We start from the raw sequence: 20267 nt of genomic DNA on the forward strand, positions 1-20267 counted from the left end.
TTTGATTTATTAGGCAGGCATTGTGTGCTTCTGCAGAAAATGAGTACTTGTATTGCCCTGAGTAGGCTCAGTACAGTAGGCCTAAGTTGGTTATGGTGTCCAAAATATGATCCTAGCTGTACACCTGTTTTTTCTTTGTAAATGTTATGCCAGATGCTACATATTTGTTGTTATGACACAGGTAGCGTAGCTCATTTTTTATTGTGAAAAGCATAGGTGAAAACTAATTGGATTATAATTTCATTGTGTTATAGCCTGCATACGGTTTTTTTTGTTATATGAAATCTCAGGTCACCGTAGTAGGCCAGCATTTTGGTGTTGGCTACCCATGTGACATACAATGGGGTAGTAAGATTTGCACTGCAATAATCCATGCTAGGGGCTTTTAGGAGGAGTGTAATATTGATTTTCCACCTCTGGTTTCGTAAATTTATGATTGCTGATGGTTGCATTGTGGGAAAGCTTATGCTCAATAGAGAAGGCATGAGTTGATTATATTGTGACAAGCCGATAATAACCCTGATTGCTCCATTTGGAAAATGTATGTCGAATGCAACAGCCTCGTCTGTTTACTAGAAAAGGTATGACAAAGGCAGTGGAGCAGACTTATTTATATTGAATGCCAAATGTTAAAGCAATACGTTTTTAAGGATGAGTTATTACACTTTGGAAAAACCTGTAGTCCGGTTATTTCCTAAATGGAATTTCACAGATAACCAATACTGACAGCCTTGCCTACTATGGTAAACTCCTCTGACAAACCCAAGAGGGAAGAGATTTGCCCTCCTATAATCCTTGCTAGGGCCACTTAGGTAGGGTTGTATTTTGCCAGTTATATTTTATTTCAAATTTGTAACTTCATGCTTAGTATTTTTTGGTGTGTATGTACTGAATTACTGTTTAGATGTGGCCTACATTTTAAGTTGTTGACCTGGCTCTTGTAACAAAAAGATTTTTTTTAAATGTATACATAGGTTTACATACAGAGAGATGATTTGGGTTGATCAGCTCCTGCCATGACTGCTTGTATAGAAAGTGACAATGGTCAACCCCCTTCAACTGTTGGCTCTGTAGCCATGTGAGTGATGGCATTTTGCATAATGTACACATCTTTCAGAAAATGAGTACACTTTAGAGCCAGTGATGGTTTGCCAGTCCTTTTTCCCATTTTTCCTTTAATAGGTCCCCTTTCATTTCATTCCTACCTTTTCATTTATTTATCTTTGTTCCTAGCAACCCTCCAGAGTCCCCCCGGTTTGCCACACATTTTAACCTGCAACATGTTTCCTCTCTGGCAGCCATCTTGTAATGGTATTGGCCACAGTAAATCATTACTGTAATGTTCCAAGATGGCCAACACATTGCTTCTAAGTATGAAAGTGAAGTTAGAACTTTAAAATAATGATATACTATGCACAATACTATTCTCCATTGGCAACCCCTTTCTATGTTTAATGTTTTACATTTTGTCTTGCAAGCATATGCTTGTAATTCTTTTGGGCCCGCATTTTTAGTTTTTTCTACTTCTAGTCTTTTGAGTTGTTGAATTTGTGTTACTGTGGGTGAGTTGGTAAATAGAATACTGAGTTAGTTGATGAATGATTGGATGCATGAGTGCAAGGATGTGTAACAGAGTGCTTGTTTGAGTTATTGACTACCTAAATTCACCAGTTACTAAAGAGGTACTTTCTGCTATAAGGCAAGCCTATTGGCATTGCTGGTACTTGTTTTAGGAGTTATTCCTATGCCCCTAAATGAACATATGATTTCAAATTAAGGCAAGCAGAATCCTGGTCTCAGTAGTGTTAGACGGGCTCCTCCGTATCCACTTACTAAGGAAGGCCAGTTTGGCTTTGCTACTCTTAAAACTTCAGTAAATACTTTTTAGAACAGTCTGCTGCTTGTGTTGTTTCTATAAAATTTCTACTGTGTCAAAAACCCTTCTTAATCTGGAAACTCTCTTGCTAGATGAAAAATAGTGGGATTTACTTCCACACTAGAACTAGAGATACAAATGAGTCTTTCAGTGGGAAAAGATACTATTTGAGAGCACTAAACACTGGGGGATAGTTCTGCACTGAAGCCTCAGAAGAGGTCTTAGAGAATGACCTACTGAACATTTTAATGTTGCTATGAAGGGCACTTAGTGGTATGTGGCTGAGACCTGTCCCTAGATTAACTTGTGAAATGAATTAAAGAACAATTAGGGTAATGCTACTTGGACCGATTAAAGATCACTTGAAGTATCACATAGTAGATGACTGTCACGTATAGCCATACCTAAAATGTGGAAAGTTCACACATAAGCACACTTAAAACACAGCAGCTCTGTGTAAAAGAATAACTCCTTGAAATACAGATTTCAGCAAGGACATGTCTGATTGAAAGGACCACTAGTAATGGCCTATGGTACTGTAGCCTGCATCAGAATGTGCCAGTTGCAGCTTTTCAAAACTCTGAGGGCATGTGAATGCCAGATTTGGCAGAGTATGCAGCATGAACAAACTCTGAGAAAGGTGATAGGTCAGACTTGCATTTCAGTTAGAAGTCAGACCTGTTGACTCTGGCAATGTTCAAAAAGAAGAGCCCTATTGATTTATGCAGTGCTTGTTATTCAGTGGGTTACTTGTGGAGCTGGAGGATCACGTACCTAGGTTATGCTTGTTCCTTTCTTTGATGTATCAGCAGTAAGCACTTTTGATTTTTAATCAATGGTTAAATGAAGGATAATTACAAGTGTAAACATAAGATACATGTTTTGCTTTGCAGATAGTATAGAAGCAAATGTGGAAAGCGCAGAAGTACATGTAGAAAGAGCCAGTGAACAATTACAGAGAGCTTCATATTACCAGGTAAGCATGCCTTTAGTTCTCAACAGTTTTTAGCACAAATTGAGTTATAATATGCATATTTGTAGAGTACATTATCACCCTGAAGAGTATCCTGCTACTGAGGATCTGTGATTCTAGCCTTGCTTAGGTGGCTGGAGGGAGTATTCGAAGAGGCGGGTTTTTAAATTCTTCAGGAATTCAAGAATTAAAGAGGAAGCTCTGAACTCTAGCAAGAGGTCATTCAAGGCTTCTGAGGCAATGTAGGAGAAGGCCCAACCTCCTGCTGTGGTTCTACTTATACACATCCCATGCATAAGCAGGAGACCAGCAAGTGGAGGTGTCTGGGTGGTTTGTGTGGATGGTTTGTGAAAACGGGTGCAGCTATTGGGGTAGGCAGGGCCAGTGTTTTGTAGTGCAGTGCTTCGAAGCCGTGAGTGAGGATTTTGAACTGTGCTCGTTTGTGTATTGGGAGCCAGTGGAATTTCCAGAGGTATGGTGCCATGTGTTTGAGGTGTGGGAGGTTAAGAGTGATTCTTACAGCTGTGTTCTGAATGGTTTGTATTCATCTGGTGAGTTGTTTGTTGATGCCAGTTTATAGGGTTTTCCCTTAGCCCAATTTGATAAAGATGAGGGTGTGAGTGACTGTTTTGCATGTGATGGTCAGGAATAATATGAAGAATTTCTTCAGCTTCTTCTGGCTGTGGAGCATGAGGCTGTTGCGGTGTCTACTTGGGCAGCTGCCAGTGAGATTGCTGCCAGTGATAATTCCAAGAATGTTGGTGGATGTGGGACATAGCTCAGCTGGCCATCAGGTTGAGTCCCATGGTGATAGGTTCTTTTTGATGATCATGACTTCTGTCTTGTTGGTGTTACGTTTGAGGCAGTTGGTCCTTCTTTAGTCAGTGACTTCAGTCATTCAGGCATTTAACTTTTTCCGGGGTTTGGGAGACTTGTCCGTGCTACAGAGTATGAGCTGAGTGTCGTTAGTGTAGGAGAGGACGTTGATATTGTGGATGTGGATGACGATAGCAGGAGGAATCGTGTATCTGTTGACATTGGGCTCATTGATAATCCATGCGATACTCCACAGATGAGGTTGCAGGCATCCGAAGAGTATGGGGAGGCCATGCAGACAGACAGGGTCCGTCTAGTGAGGAAAGAGCTGTTCCAGTGGAGTGCAGGTCCTCTGATTACAACCTTGTGTAGGCATTGAATTGGGTGGGATACTATGCCGAATGCGGCTGAGAGGTCCAGGAGGGTGGAGCAGCCGTGTCTTCTCTGTACGTGATCATTCGGATGTCAACTGTGGCGGCACTGAGCTATGGTTGGGTCTGACGCTGGACTTTCTGCCATTGAACACCTCACCAACCGTCTCAACCAACTACTCAATGATAATTTTTTCTGACTCTGGCTGTATATTGCAGCAAGGGGATTAGTCTGTAGCTGGTGAGCATTGAGGGGTCTGCAAAGTTCCTTTTCAACAGGGAGAGAAGTGCTGCATGTTTCATTGTATCAAGAAAGATGGTAGAGGTGATGGAGGAGTTCATGATCAAGGTGGGCACCTTACTGATAGATAGAAGTCCTCTGGTGAAGGTGTGGTGGGGGCATGGGTCCCATGGCCCTGAGAGTGGATGGACAGCATGTTGGTAGTGGTTTCTTCAGTGTTTATGTTGGGCCACGTGGTTGTAGTACTTCCCTTGGATGTGATGGAGAGTCTTGCTGTGAGGTCTTTCCGACAAGGTGGAAATTTTACATTTAAGTATGTTATCTTGCTGCAGAAGAACTGCAAGAGTTGGTTGCCGAAGTCTGGTGAGATGGTGATGCTGTTGGAGGTGGTAGCTGATGAAGTCATTCACATTGGTGAAAATGTCTTTGCTGTTGTTGATGCTGGTGTCACAGCAGTTTGCCAGTGCATTGCGTTTGGTGGTCCGGATCTGCTGCTGTAGTGTCTGAGGGTGGATTAGTAGGTGTACCTATCCATTTTGCTTGGACTCATTCTCCACCTGCACTCCAGTTTTTTGCAGTGATGCTTTGTCATCCTGAACTTCTCCATATAGCAGCTCTGGCTTGAGGTCTGTAACTAGTTGATGTGCTATGCTTGAGCAGAGCCAGCGGATTGGTGCAGGTGGTAATCCAGTTATTGATGAAATATGGTATGCTGCTGCTTTGTTTGGGCTGATGTTCTGCAAGCTAGAATGTCCCGTCTTCTTTTGGGATATTGTTGCAGTATTGGCTGGGTGGCTTAGCGGTGGTAGTTCTATGGATGTACAGGATGGGGATGGTCAACTTGGAGAAGGCGTGCTCTATCCAAGTGATGAGCATGGCTTGTCTACTGAAATGTTGAAGTAGGTGAAGAGCAAGTCCAGGACGTGTCTGGCAGAATGAGTCTGTCCTTTCATGCATTTTGAGGCCAAGGATATCCAGGTCTTGGTGGTATGTAAAGGGGTGCACCTCTCAGGGTAAAGTTGCCTTTCATTTTGAGTTTGAAAAACAGGTGTTCTATGTAGTGGCAGTAGTGTTCGTAGAGTTGATGCAGCTGATGGCATCCTTGAAGACTATGTGAATTCCGGCTCTGGGCGTGTTACATGTGCTGCCTGGCAATTTTGTTTCCAGGAGGGATGGCTGCGGGCTGACGCCTGTGTTCAGCTAGGTACCTGTGAGGAATAACCTGTCCGGCTCGTGGTCCTGCAGCTGGTCCCAAATCTAGTGGATTGTTTGATGAAAGATTGGATGTAGAGGAGCACATATGAATGTGAACCATTGTACGGTTGGTAGGTGTAGAGTGTTGATATGAGTGATTTGGGTATTGGGTGCTGTTGGTGCAAGAGTGATGAGCTACGTTGTGGGAGAGTCAATGCTTCTGTAATTATAGTCGGTGACCTTTGAACAGTTGGATCTTGTATGCTTTGAAACCCACACCTTCTTGTTGTGAATGGTTTTTCTGTCTTCTCTGATCATAATATTTGTTTCTTGTGATCTAAAGTTCTCTTCTACTCTTGTCTGTATTAGAGTAAATCCCGCAAGAAGATTTGTATCTTGATCTTAGTCTTGTCCATTGCCGCTACCATCTTGGCCCTGATCATCTGGTGGGCAACAAAATGAAGAGCTGGACAGAAGGTATTGGACAAGGATGTGTGAAGATTTATTAGCAACGGCCTTCAGATGGGATGTTAGAACTACTTGAATGTCCAACAAGGAGAACGAAAAAGCGCACTTACTAGAGATTCTGATAGTAAAATCTTTAAAAAAACAAAAACAAAAAAACTGCAAACGAAAGACTAATACTTTAAATTAGTGACCCATAAAAATATGTATTTGCAATGTACAAATAGTATCGCTGTATGAAATTAAACTGTTAACTTATACATTTATCATTGAGTTCTCTGCTTTCCATTGCACCTGTGTACTGAAGACCATTCCATCAGAAACAATTAGATATGAATAGAGTGTCTGTGTAGTCTGAGTAACTTTGTGTAAACAGACTAATATGATTTGAAGCTAGTAAAATTTAGTTGATGTGGAAATGATTTTGAAATCTTTAACTATGAATAGTCTGCATATAAGGCAATGTAATTCTCTCCATGTTGCTTTCTTGTTCCTTTGCCACAATGTGAATATTCTGGACCTCATTAATCTACATAAAGTCAGGATGAAAGTAACCTTGGCTGGCCAAAGGTTTTTAAGGACTGCAAAATTGTATCACCATGAGATTTATCATTCCCTTTTTTTAGTAGTCTCTGATGTACTCAATTGCATTTCATTGTTATTGTAATAGCGCACTTATATTTTTAAATATATTTTAACACAAACTTTATGTTTCTTATGTGGACTTAAGCACACAATTATCTGCAACTATCTTCATGAAAAAGTGCAGGAAGAACACAAAAGAAGCATTTCTAGTGGAATGTTCCTTCGTGAAATGTTCTTGTGATAAATCCTTCCTCGGGCTTTACCTTGAACTTTGTTTCCCACAATTCCAGTTCACCACACCAGATGATGCTTTTGTTAGACCAATCTCATACTCAAGACATCATTTTCAGATCGATGAAGCAGTTACATAAAAGTGCCAACCCTCATCACAGAAGCCATATTCAGTCTTGCTGAAGGCCTCTGTCATTTCTCAATATTAATAGTACCTATAGACCTTAGACGTAAGCACATGCACAGTGTGCTCTCAGATACCAAAGGTCCTAGGTCTGACTCAGCTGCTGTGTACCCTACACCTCAAGTGAAGACGATAAGGACAGTGGAGAATCTCCCTACAAAACACCCTACCAAAACATCCCCTATGTAGAGCACGGGATAAATGTCTCTTCTTGACCTACAAACAGTCCGCATCAGTTATACCTAATCTTAAAGTGATTTACCTCTACTAAAGGCCACCTTCAGAGATGCATTGCTCTTTGGCAGGCAATGTTAAGAGGTTTGTAAAAGTATTGAAACATTGCGCTTTGTAAGGCAAAATCTAATCTCTTCAGAGAAATTCTTAACATACACCACACGTCGGTCGGTTTTATTTTTCATTGAGCCGCAACTGAAGAATACTTATACACTTAGTTAAACACATTGTATCAATCCTGTTGCAAACAGACAGCTTTGAGCAGACTGTCAACAAATTACTAGTGGAAAATGTATTTACAGTTACAGAAGCCTAGATCTTAGTTCAGAAAGATCTTTTTGTGATTTGGTGTAAATCTGTTCAATATTTTTGGAGTTACTAAACAAAAAAAATTTTTATATGTAGAGACATGGATCCACCCACGGGGAATCCACAGACTCCGGGAAAAAGCAAGGCCCTGTTTAGCTGGCCGCAGCCTGAGAGGAAAGTTGCAGCCGCCATTTTGTTTGTTTCATTGGATCGGGGGGAACAAAAAACATTAAAAAACATACATAAGTTGTAGGGATAAACTTATCCTGACCCCATAGGAGAGAGGGAGGGGTCCCTGAGGAATCGCTCATGGGGAAACATTCCAACAATTTTTTTGTCTGCCAGATCCACAAATGCCCTGTGATGCTCAGTGTGTGTCCCCCCAGTGTAAACACTCAAGGGATCTGCGCAGCCTAGAAAAAGTGGAAAAACAAATTCAACCACTAACGCCCCAAAGGCTATGTGCGGCATGGGGTTCAATGTATGAAGGGAAGTTGGCTGCAGGGTCTGGCTGCAGAACAGGCTGTGCGTGGTGGTGGTTGTATTAAAATTTAACATGCAGTAATTTGATGTTACTTTACGTTAAAAAATCATAGAAAGTCCCTGGCAAAACCAAAAGTTAAAGGGACGTTCTAGTTAAGTTAATGTTTTACCCATACAAAACCATAGAAAGTCAGCAGTTATAGTTATACTTATAGTTATACTTATCTGAAGAAACAACAGCTTATGCCAGTAAGTAACTTTAGGATATGAGTTAGAGTTATTTATCATAAGTGTAACTATAAGGATAACAATAACTGCTGAATTTCTGTCGTTTTGTTTGTATAAAATGTCAGCCTAACTAAAACGTCCATGTGACCTTTGGTTTTCCCAGTGAATGCACACATGCACCCCCACAAATTCCCCCCACAACCCGCTCCTTACCACCTGGTAGCTCAGATATAGTTTTGCCTGCCTGTGGTCTACTGTCCCTTGCTTTTGTTTTTCCATAATCTATTCCGGCTGTCTGACATATGTTGGGGTTTGCTTTTATTCATTTATTCCAGGCTAGCTTGAGTGATATTTTATCAATCTAAAACTGTAATATGTGCCTGGAGGGGTAAAATGCTTTTGTCATTTTTCAGCTCTTCTGGGATGGCGCTGTTCTAATCTTGTGTTTAAAGACTTTGCTTGACATTCTGCGGTGCCTGTTGAAATCTTATTAAGCAAGGGACTTGTTAAATTCAGGCGAAGCAGGGTTCATCTCTGTACTCTAGCAGGTGGAGATTCTTTGCCAACTTATTCATAGGTAAAAGCATAAAGGCCTTTGCAGCAAATATTGCTTACATTGTGGTATGTGCCACATCCCCTACTTTGAACGCTTTTAGTATTCGGGGTATCTGGATGCCTTTTCTTCCTAAGTCTGCTTTTGGGACCGGTCTTCCTATTGTCAAAACATTCAACAGACTCTTGAATGGCCTTCAGAATTACCTTCCTTCGTCAACATTTGTGGTGCCATTTTGCTATTAGGATTAGACTTTGGTCTTCCTTCTGTGTTTGTTGTTTGGATCCCTGTGTTCACATTCATTGCAGCACCTAGCCATGAAGTCTATTTATTCTTTTTATGATAACCTCAGCAACTACCCTGCAGGAGTTGCATGCACTCACTGCATCCCCTTCGTAAAATCCTCTTTTTTGCTGAAAGTAATCTTGTAGATTTAGTTTAAAGGGAAGATCATCTATTTTCTCTTTATCCTTCTCCACTAAAGCTGAAGAAACGGCTTCATGGGTTAGAGGACATAGATGATCTTGGAAGACCATATTTATTGCCTTTGCTGGAACTTTAATAGACTCGTTCATTAGAAGGCCATCTAAGATGGGTAACGTAGTGCATCAAAGAATGCGACAGATAGCTCATTAGTACCTTCTTCAGAGCACCTTTAACTAGAGGGGATTCTATTATAGCTGACCTACTGAGAGGAGCATTTGTGGTCGATGTATGTGAAGCTACTATTTGGTTCTCTCTACATAGTTTCACCAGATGTTACTACCTTGATTCAGATGCAAGGAACATGTTACCGCTTGGCAGTGCAGTCTTAGATATCTGTAGTACGATAATGAACATTGGTGCGCTTTGTCCTATGTCCTTGTGTGTTCCTGATTTAGGAGAGGCTCATGATGACAAATTTGCAGGAACGAGTATTTGCTGGCGATAAAGTTACTTAACATAGTGTAACAATCTAACTGGTGGAGACTTAGTTTTCCCATTAAATACTCATCTTCCTTCCACCTCTCCTCTGAATGCTGTTAATAATTCTGTAAAATTATTTTATTTGGCTCCATCTTATTGTTGTCTGGCATCTGTGGGGTGATAACTATTGAAAGAAATTAGCTTCCCCTGTGGTGCCTTTGTGGACTCACGCAGGCTTATCCTACAATGACTTCTTTTGGATTTGTACCTGATGCCACAACAGTGTCACATGGCACCAGTGAAGTACAATGGGTGAAAATGTTTTGGAACACAACTTGAAGGTGGGGAAAGTTGTGGAAAGATCAAATATCCTCCAGAAAGAATGTTCCCGAAGGTAAGTCAATTAATATGTAATTTTAAAGACATTACTAAAATATATTTTAGTTTCTGCCTTCAAGGTTTTTTATTTTAATGGAAAAAATATACCACAAAAAGTTGTATTTCTGTGAGAACAGTGAGCTCTAGTAAAGCATGCCCATCTGGTCCCAATTGGTGTGAAAGTAGTTTAGATGAAAAGCACAAAATAACCTCTTCTTCATCTGCGTCTAAGCCATACTTGTTGCCATATCCCTACTTCAGAACACTAGAGTCTTGTCTGTATGGAAATAGTGCCTTCACCACTGCAGCCTGTTCCAGTGGTGGGCACGGTGAGATGATTCTGAATCTCAGTTCTCATCTGTTGTAGTTATAAGTGAAGCAAAATGTGAACATTGACTTGATCAGTCTAAAATGTGTGTTGGATGGTGTCAGCATCACTGTGCTGGCAAAAAAAATCTGGACTTTTACTTTAAAGCAAACCCAGAAGTCACCATTGGAATTCGGGCTGAAGAATCACTCCTCTGCCACAGAACTGACTCCTCCGAATGCCTGTCTCCAAGATTTAGGCATATATGATATGAGTCTACCTTTCGTTGCAGATCTGAAGAATTACGTGTAATGAAGCAGTCAATCACATCCTTTTATAGTTAGTACAGCTGTCATGGACTGTAAATAAATGTATGACTAGTTATATGAGCACTCCATGTATTGATCGTGTATAGTTGTCAGATTTATTTAAATGCATAATTTGTTTCATAAAATTGTTGTATTGTTTGTCAGCAAACTGTAGCGTTTTTTAATCTCTATTTGTTGTATATAAAGAACAAAAGCTGTCCATCGAATTAACTAGTTTTACAGTGTGTTGCTGATGCTAAATCTTAAATTTGCAACAAGGTGTGCTATGTTATTTCTTTCTTAGACTCCTAGTTCTTGACCTTTCAATTCCTCCTGTCACATGTATTATATTGTGTCAGTGAAATTAATGCTTGCCAATTTTGTATGGTCTTCCAATGCACAGATACCCAGCAAAACTTGTCCAATTGCAATAAATGATGAATATTTCAAGTAAAACTTTATACATTTTATTTTCAGGTCTGTATTGTCATTAAAGGAGCTCTTCTTTCGGTTGCTGCAGATGTGTTGACAACATAAAGTAAAAGGATTTAAAGCCAGGTTGCAAGTGGGAGTAGATTTATGGATCTTGAAATGGTTATTGTTAAAACTTAGATTTGTATTCTTTCTTATTGAGATAAACTACAAACTATGATTTATTTCATTCTCTACAATTCCTAACCATCTGTCAAACTATCAGAGCCCATGATGCTTTGTGACACAATTGTTATTCCTTCTATGGGTGCACAGCCATTCCAGCTAATACAATTTGTTAATAAACACATTGAGAAGCTTTTTGAGCAGGTACTCTTTTTGTTTGGTCTGTGTGATATTTTTCCATAAGAATTAGTCCATGCCACCACTGGATAACATTTTAAAATATTAATTGCAAGAATTAGGTTAGTTTTTTTAATCCTCTAAAATAATGGCCTAACATCAGTTGTTTCAGGTTAAGAGATAAAATAATTTATTGTTGCATTAAATAATTATGCATTCCTTTAAGTCTGAAATTTCTTCTTTCCGTTCCAACTCCGATTTCTTACACATTAATTGAAACTTTTATTTCATGGAAAATTTTACATCTTATGTTCATCCACAGTATAGTAATTACTGTTATTTTTAGGATTTGTAGTTCTCTTGTTGATCTGTTTCACCCAAAAATTCAAAATATGAGATTTATTTAAGTATTTACATTTTTAAAACAACTTTATAGAGGAAGCGTTTTCAGTTAAACCCAATCTATATGTAAAGCCCCACAGTACATATTTAGCCAGAGAAGGTAAGTAATAAGTAATGGCAAAGCCAGTAGGTCGCGGCAATCCGAGAGCTATAGGCGTTGGCAATGTAAATGCACTTGTGTACGGCTATTGGGCTGTTTTTATTGATGTACACAACTGCATTAGTATTGCCAACAACTATAGCACTCACATTGCCGAGACTTATTGGCTTCACCAATGGCAGTAGGCCAATAGGTCTAGCGCCTGCAAGAGTTTTTTTTGTATTGTTTTTCTAGTTGAGTTGGTTAGTAGTGTGGTTGTCTTCTCTGTGAATTTACTGTTGGCACAAAAATGCAATGAGATAGAGTGTGTGTGTTTAATAGGTAAGCATTTCCTCTAATGTGTACTTCTTACATACAGTTTGACAGCACACAACGTGAAACACAATACACACCACAGTAATATAATGCTTCCCTTGACTCATAATGTAGGCATGTTTTTACAAAAGTCTGTTATGCTTGGAACTAAGTCAGTAATGTATCACTTAGTTCAGAGTCTTTCAAATGAAAAGCCCTCCCCCAATAAATTCATACCGAAAAAAACTCATTTTGCCACATTTTAAAAAGTCAGAAAGGCTGCCTTTTATATAAAAAATCATTGTAGTAAAGGCTTTTTCACAACTCCTCTATTCGTCTGAAGTGACAAATAATTAAAACAATTGTTTGTTATGAACTTAACAGCTCTAGTGCTGCTTTTAGCCTTTAGCCAAACTTTGAGTCTGTTACAAGTTTGGACACACACTCTTGGCACAAACCTAGCTCCAGGTTGAAGTAACGTGGGGTGGGAAGGAAAAAAACTTGCAGGCTCTGTTAACAGAACAGTCTGTCGTTTTGTCTGAGCGAATACACTCGCATCTGGTGTGACTGTTATCAGTTCTACAGGCTGCATTTGAGATGTTGAAAAACTCAAAGCAATCGAGTCACCTGCCATAAACTACAGGATGTTCCCCCAGCCACCAAGCACAAACACAGCTCCCCTAAAGCCAACAAGAGATAAATATTACCATCTGTGCACAAATGACAACTTTTTAAAGCTTGCTAAAGCATGCCATCATCATTTTGTAAATGTGAGAAATCGCATATTGTGTTTCTGGATGAATGCCCTCAAGCGAAACCTAGTGCAGTGAAATGTGCTCCAAACGTATAGCAACAGAGTATCGGCCTTTTGCACTTTGGATTAAATTCTGTAATCTCCCCGTACTGAAACCAAACTGTACGTTAGCAATGTTAACTTTATAGTGTTGAAATGAAAGTGATAAAATACCCAAAACAACACCATGCTTGAGCAAATGCTATGCTTTTAACCGATCAAATTACATGATCGTACCGTATTATAACTAAAATATTAATGTTCTATTTTAGAATTGGAGCATATAAATTGAACTGAGAAATTGAAGGAAAACACTGTCCAAATGCAATTGTCTGCATTCGTGCACACACAGTGTGCATTTAGTGTTTAAAGCCCACAAGCAGTCCATAATCTCTCTGTACTGAAACCCAAATGTGTATTAATAATGTTAACTTTGTAGTACTGAAATTGATCATTTGCAGAAAACACCGCCATACGTGCGTAATGCCATGTTCTCAAGTGAATTAATCACATAATCTCCCTTTAGTAAAACAAAAATTTTAATGTACAATTTAGCATTGGATCACAGAAGTCAAACAGAGAAAATGAAGTAAAACACGTGCAAGTGAGAATGCCATATTTTTAAGCCGACTATCTAAGCTTTGTAGCACTATAGGTAAAGTGTAAGGATTGCCCAAAAGCACACAGTATGTTAGCAAATGCTGTGCTTAAAGCCCACAAGCAGACCAGAAACCTTGTGCCCTGGATTGTGCTCCAGATTTACAGCAACATGGTATCTGCAATTGGCGAGTTTGGTTCAAGACTATAGTCTCACTAGACTCTAACAAAATCCTACATTTACGATGTTCACATAGGAGCACTGAAATGAAAGTGAGACATTGAATAAAGGCACATGGTGCAACCATGCAAAAATGTAAACTTTAGGGCACTATAGTAGACCTGAGGGTATTGCACAATCTCAATGTGTGCACGAAAGCTGTGTTTAAACCCCACAAGCGAAACAGAAACCTAGAGCACAGAAATGTTCTCCAAGCGTCTAGCAACATAACCTTGGCATTTGCAGCCTGTGTGAAAAGGTGCATGCACCCTTTCACTACCGGTCACTACATCAGGTCACTGTAAGTGACCCATATGATAGGGCCTTTCAGCCCGAAGGGCAGGGTGCAGGTCCCTGTGTTTGGGTGGCATCCCTGCATGAGCAGAGGTGCCCCTACGAACTCCAGTTCCAATTCCCTGGACTACGTATGTGCAGGGAAGTCATTTTGTGTGTGTACTGGCCACTGGTCCAGCTACATAATGGTTACTCCAAACCTGAACATGTTTGGTATCAAACATGTCTGAATCATACCCCAGTACGGATTCCAATATTGGTGGCATGATTCCATGCACTCTGTTTTTCCTTGGAGGATACCCCAGTTATTCCCCTACCAGTCTTCCAGGGTCTGTGGGCAGCCTGCTCTCCTGCAACCCTCCAGACACGATTCTGCCCTCCTGCTGCTTGACCAGCTCAAGCAAGGAACAGCAGAACAAAGGATTTCCTGTACGAAAGGGATGCATCCTCCTTTCCTTTGGAAAAAGATGTTACTGGGCTGGGGAGGAGTAGCCTTCCTACCCTACAAGACTGCTTTGAAGGGTACATTTGGTGCCCTCTTAGCTTAATCTGGTTTGCACCAGTCCAGGGACCATTGGAGCCTGGTCTAATGCGAAACACACAAAGGAAAGGGGAGTGTTCACTCCCCTGTACCGCTTCATCCCGAGGGTGGTGCCTAGAGCTCCTCCAGGTGGCCATTTGGTTCTACCATCTTGGAACCAAGATGGGCAGCGGCCTCTGGGAGCATCTGAATGGGTAGGCCAGGTAGCTGACATCAGAGGCCCCTCCTGATCGGTGGTCACTCCAGAGAGTTGCCAAACCCCCTTTTTGGGTCATTTAAGGACTCCTTTGAGGGTGGGTCCCAAGATTGGTCGTGCAAGACTCCACCAGGGCCTCTCTGCAAAGAAATCTTCTCCTGGCCTCCGGAACTGCTGCTGGACAACACAGGAATCAAACAAGATTGCAAACACCCGAGAAGACTTCTCCTTGCATTATTGTTTCCACGGCTCCTGCCAGCATTCTGCAAAATTTCCAAGGCTGTGCATCCTCTAGGGTCGGCAAGACTTGACCTTCATCAAGAAGCAATTCCCCCTTGGAGTGAAGGAGTCACACTCATGCAACCGCAGGCGCCTATGGCAACAACGTTTGGCTGGTGGGATCTTCTGTCCTCCAGATCTGCGAAGATTCTCCTGACACTGGTGGTGGTTCTGAGGGATCCCCCTGGGTTCTCTCTGCCTTCTGTCCAACGGGGGAGACAGTAAGCCCTTGCCTCTGCCACTGGGACAGAATCCCTTTGGCCGCAACTGTTGCATCAACCAAGGATTGTTGACTCCTGCTCTGAGGGATCTTCAGGCTCCAAGTAGCCCCCAGCACACTCTACCTCTGCAAAGACAGTCTACTTTCTGCTGTTCCAGCATTGTGCAACTCCTCTTCAGGTGTGCTGACTGGTCCTCACTGCGACTTATTGTGCCTGCTGCCATGGGTTGCTTGTGGGGGCTCCGACTGCTTCTGCTGGTTCTCCTGTATTCTGAGGGTCAGCCTGGTCTCCCCGTCAACGGTCCAGTCCCCAGAACCTTGTTGGTCCTCCACAGCTCTGCTAACCGTCCAACAGCTCCTCTTGCATTTGCTGTGATTGGTGGTGGCCATCCTGACCACTGACCCATCTGCAATCCAGTTACCGTCGAGGGACAGCTTATAGGCAACTTCGGGGAATCCTCTGCAGCTCCTAAATCCCGCAGCTGGACTTCATCCATTACGTCGACTCGGATCGTCAGTCACAGATGGGTGGGCATTGGCTCCTGCTCCACCTGGACACTCCTGCGTGGTTTGGGCTCTGTCCCCTTCTTTTGCAGGTCCTTTTCACCCAGTATTCGCCCTTGGATTCCACTGGTCCGGCCCTGCTTCTGCATTCTCCAACCGCAATGTCCCCATGTTAGCATACGAGGAAACTGGGTAACTTACCTCTCTGCCCACGGGGGATCTTCTAGGTACTTAGCTTTTGGGGTCCCACTCTTCCCCAGTGTAGGAGGCTGGCCTGGCTTGTAGTGGGTACTAAGGGGTACTTACACTCTGTACCAGGTCCAGTTATCCCTTATTAGTGTAGAAGAGGTGTTACTAGCAGCTTAGGCTGATAGACGGTAGCTATAGCAGAGCAGCTTGGGCTGAACTAGGAGACATGCAAAGCTCCTACTATACCACTGGTGTCATATGCACAATATCATAAGAAAACACAATACACAGATATACTAAAAATAAAGGTACTTTATTTGTATGACAATATGCCAAAAGTATCTCAGTGAGTACCCTCAGTATGAGGATGCCAAATATACACAAGATATATGTACACAATACCAAAAATATGCAGTAATAGCAAAAGGAAGTAATGCAAGCAGTGTAAAGTTACAGTAGATTGCAATAGGAGCACATAGGTATAGGGGCAACACAAACCATATACTCCAAAAGTGGAATGCGAACCACAAATGGACCCCAAACTTATGTGAGCTTGTAGAGGGTCGCTGGGGCTGTTAAAAAACATTGAGGGTTAGAAATATAGCCCACCCCAAGACCCTGAAAAGTAGGTGTAAAGTGCACCTATATTCCCCAGAGAGCACAGAAGTCATGATAGGGGAATTCTGCAAGGAAGACCAACACCAGCAATGCAACCAAAGTGGATTTCCGGACGAGAGTACCTGTGGAACAAGGGGACCAAGTCCAAGAGTCGCGACAGAGTCGAGATTGGGCAGATACCCAGGAAATGCCAGCTGAGGGTGCAAAGAAGCTGCCACCGGATGGTAGAAGCTGTGGATTCTGCAAGAACGAAGAGGGCTAGAAACTTCCCCTTTGGAGGATGGATGCCCCACGTCGTGAAGAAGCTTGCAGAGGTGTTCCTACGCAGAAAGGCCGCAAACAAGCCTTGCTAGCTGCAAGGGTCGCGGTTAGGGTTTTTGGATGCTGCTGGGGACCAGGATGTCGCCACTTGGATGAGGAGACAGGGGGTGCCCAGCAAGCCCTCACAGAAGCAGGCAGCACCCGCAGAAGTACCGAAACAGGCACTTGGAAGAGGAGTGAACCGGAGCTCACCCGAAGACACAAAAGGGAGTCCCACGACGCCGGAGGACAACTCAGGAGGTTGTGCACTGCAGGTTAGAGTGTCGGGGACCCAGGTTTGGCTGTGCACAAAGGAAATCCTGGAAGAGTGCACAGGAGCCGGAGCAGCTGCAAATCACGCGGTACTCAGCAATGCAGTCTAGCATGGGGAGGCAAGGACTTACCTCCACCAAACTTGGACTGAAGAGTCACTGGACTGTGGGAGTCACTTGGACAGAGTTGCTGAGTTCCAGGGACCACGCTCGTCGTGCTGAGAGGGGACCCAGAGGACCGGTGATGCAGTCTTTTGTTGCCTGCGGTTGCAGGGGGACGATTCCGTCGACCCACGAGAGATTTCTTCAGAGCTCCTGGTGCAAGGAGGAGACAGGCTACTCCCAGAGCATGCACCACCAGGAAAACAGTCGAGAAGGCGGCAGGATCAGTGATACAAGGTTGCAGCAGTCGTCTTTGCTACTTTGTTGCGGTTTTGCAGGCGTCCTGAGCAGTCAGCGGTCGATCCTTTGGCAGAAGGTGAAGAGAGAGATGCAGAGGAACTCTGATGAGCACTTGCATTCGTTATCTAAAGAATTCCCCAAAGCAGAGACCCTAAATAGCCAGAAAATTAGGTTTGGCTATCTAGGAAGGAGGATAGGCTAGCAACACAGGTAAGAGCCTATCAGAAGGAGTCTCTGACGTCACCTGCTGGCACTGGCCACTCAGAGCAGTCCAGTGTGCCAGCAGCACCTCTGTTTCCAAGATGGCAGAGGTCTGGAGCACACTGGAGGAGCTCTGGGCACCTCCCCTGGGAGGTGCAGGTCAGGGGAGTGGTCACTCCCATTTCCTTTGTCCAGTTTTGCGCCAGAGCAGGGCTGGGGGATCCCTGAACCGGTGTAGACTGGCTTATGCAGAGATGGGCACCATCTGTGCCCATCAAAGCATTTCCAGAGGCTGGGGAAGGCTACTCCTCCCCAGCCCTGACACCTTTTTCCAAAGGGAGAGGGTGTAACACCCTCTCTCTGAGGAAGTCCTTTGTTCTGCCTTCCTGGGCCAAGCCTGGCTGGACCCCAGGAGGGCAGAAACCTGTCTGAGGGGTTGGCAGCAGCTGCAGTGAAACCCCGAGAAAGGCAGTTTGGCAGTACCCGGGTCTGTGATAGAGACTCGGGGGATCATGGAATTGTCTCCCCAATGCCAGAATGGCCTTGGGGTGAAGATTTCATGATCTTAGACATGTTACATGGCCATGTTAGGTCACTACCTATGTATAGCGTCACAATGGTAACTCCGATGTATAGTGCACGCGTGTAATGGTGTCCCTGCACTCACAAAGTCCGGGGAATTTGCCCTGAACAATGTGGGGGCACCCTGGCTAGTGCCAGGGTGCCCACACACTAAGTAACTTAGCACTCAACCTTTACCAGGTAAAGGTTAGACATATAGGTGACTTATAAATGGCATAAATATGCAGTGGTAAATGGCTGTGAAATAACGTGGACGTTATTTCACTCGGGCTGCAGTGGCAGGCCTGTGTAAGAATTGTCAGAGCTCCCTATGGGTGGCAAAAGAAATGCTGCAGCCCATAGGGATCTCCTGGAACCCCAATACCCTGGGTACCTCAGTACCATATACTAGGGAATTATAATGGTGTTCCAGTATGCCAATGTGAATTGGTGAAATTGGTCACTAGCCTGTTAGTGACAATTTGGAAAGCAGAGAGAGCATAACCACTGAGGTTCTGGTTAACAGAGCCTCAGTGAGACAGTTAGTCATCACACAGGGAACACATATAGGGCACACCTATGAGCACTGGGGCCCTGGCTGGCAGGGTCCCAGTGACACATACACTAAAACAACATATATACAGTGAATTATCGGGGTAACGTGCCAGGCAAGATGGTACTTTCCTACACAACCCCCACCCCCCCCAAACGAAGGACAATAAGACTACCCATGACCTGATGAGTCTTCATTGTCTAAGTGGAAATATCTGGAGAGTCCATCTGCATTGGGGTGGGTACTCCCAGGCCTATGTTCCACTGTATAGTCCATTCCCTGTAGAGATATGGACCACCTCAACAATTTAGGGTTTTCACCTTTCATTTGTTTTAGCCAAAGTAGAGGTTTGTGGTCTGTCTGAACAATGAAGTGAGTGCCAAACAGGTATGGCCTCAACTTCTTCAGTGCCCAGACCACAGCAAAGGCCTCCCTCTCTATGGCAGACCAACGCTTTTCTCTAGGGGTCAACCTCCTGCTGATAAAAGCAACAGGTTGATCCTGGCCCTCAGAATTGAGTTGTGATAAGACTGTCCCTACCCCTAATTCAGATGCATCAGTTTGAACAATGAATTTCTTGGAGTAACATGGGCTTTTTAGGACAGGTGCAGTGCACATGGTCTGTTTCAGCTCCTCAAAAGCTTTCTGACAGCTAGCTGTCCACAATACCTTTTTAGGCATTTTCTTGGAGGTGAGATCATTAAGAGGGGCTGCTATAGAGCCATAGTTCTTTATGAACCTCCTGTAATACCCGGTGAGGCCTAAGAAGGCCCTCACCTGGGTCTGAGTTGTAGGGGGAACCCAATCTATGATCGTTTGGATTTTCCCCTGAAGTGGTGCAATCTGTTCTCCACCTACCAGGTGTCCCAGATAAACCACTTTCCCCTGCCCTATCTGGCACTTTGAAGCCTTGATAGTGAGGCCTGCTTTTTGCAGGGCCTCGAAAACTTTCCACAGGTGGACCAGGTGATCATCCCAGGTGGAGCTAAAGACAGCTATATCATCTAGATGTGCTGCACTGAAAGCCTCCAACCCTTGCAGGACTGTATTCACCAACCTCTGAAAAGTGGCAGGTGCATTTTTCAAACCAAAGGGCATTACTGTGAATTGGTAGTGCCCTCCAATAGTCGAAACTGCAGTTTTTGCTTTAGCATCCTCTGATAACTTGATCTGCCAATACCCTGCAGTCCAATCAAAGGTGCTTAGATACTTGGCAGATGCCAGTGTATCTATGAGCTCATCTGCCCTGGGTATAGGGTGAGCATCAGTTTTTGTTACCTGGTTGAGACCTCTGTAATCTACACAAAACCTCATT

The 20267-nt window shown here is 43.2% G+C and overlaps 1 protein-coding gene across 2 annotated transcripts in view; it reads left to right on the forward strand.

Annotated features, from left to right (window-relative positions):
- Nucleotides 1–11434, forward strand: part of STX12 (syntaxin 12) — a 177938-nt gene extending 166504 nt beyond the window's left edge. Inside the window, exons 8-10 of one of the 2 annotated variants that reach the window (XM_069225103.1) lie at nucleotides 2770–2852; nucleotides 5841–5948; nucleotides 11120–11251. In XM_069225103.1, coding sequence (XP_069081204.1) covers nucleotides 2770–2852; nucleotides 5841–5933 — 176 coding nt within the window. In that variant the 3' untranslated portion in view covers nucleotides 5934–5948; nucleotides 11120–11251. Of the gene's footprint in view, nucleotides 1–2769; nucleotides 2853–5840 lie in introns of both variants that reach the window. The other variant, XM_069225102.1, reaches the window with a different exon arrangement.
- Nucleotides 11435–20267: the final 8833 nt, after the last annotated feature.

Source organism: Pleurodeles waltl, chromosome 3_1 (assembly GCF_031143425.1).
Source record: "Pleurodeles waltl isolate 20211129_DDA chromosome 3_1, aPleWal1.hap1.20221129, whole genome shotgun sequence".
NCBI classification, from domain to species: domain Eukaryota; kingdom Metazoa; phylum Chordata; class Amphibia; order Caudata; family Salamandridae; genus Pleurodeles; species Pleurodeles waltl.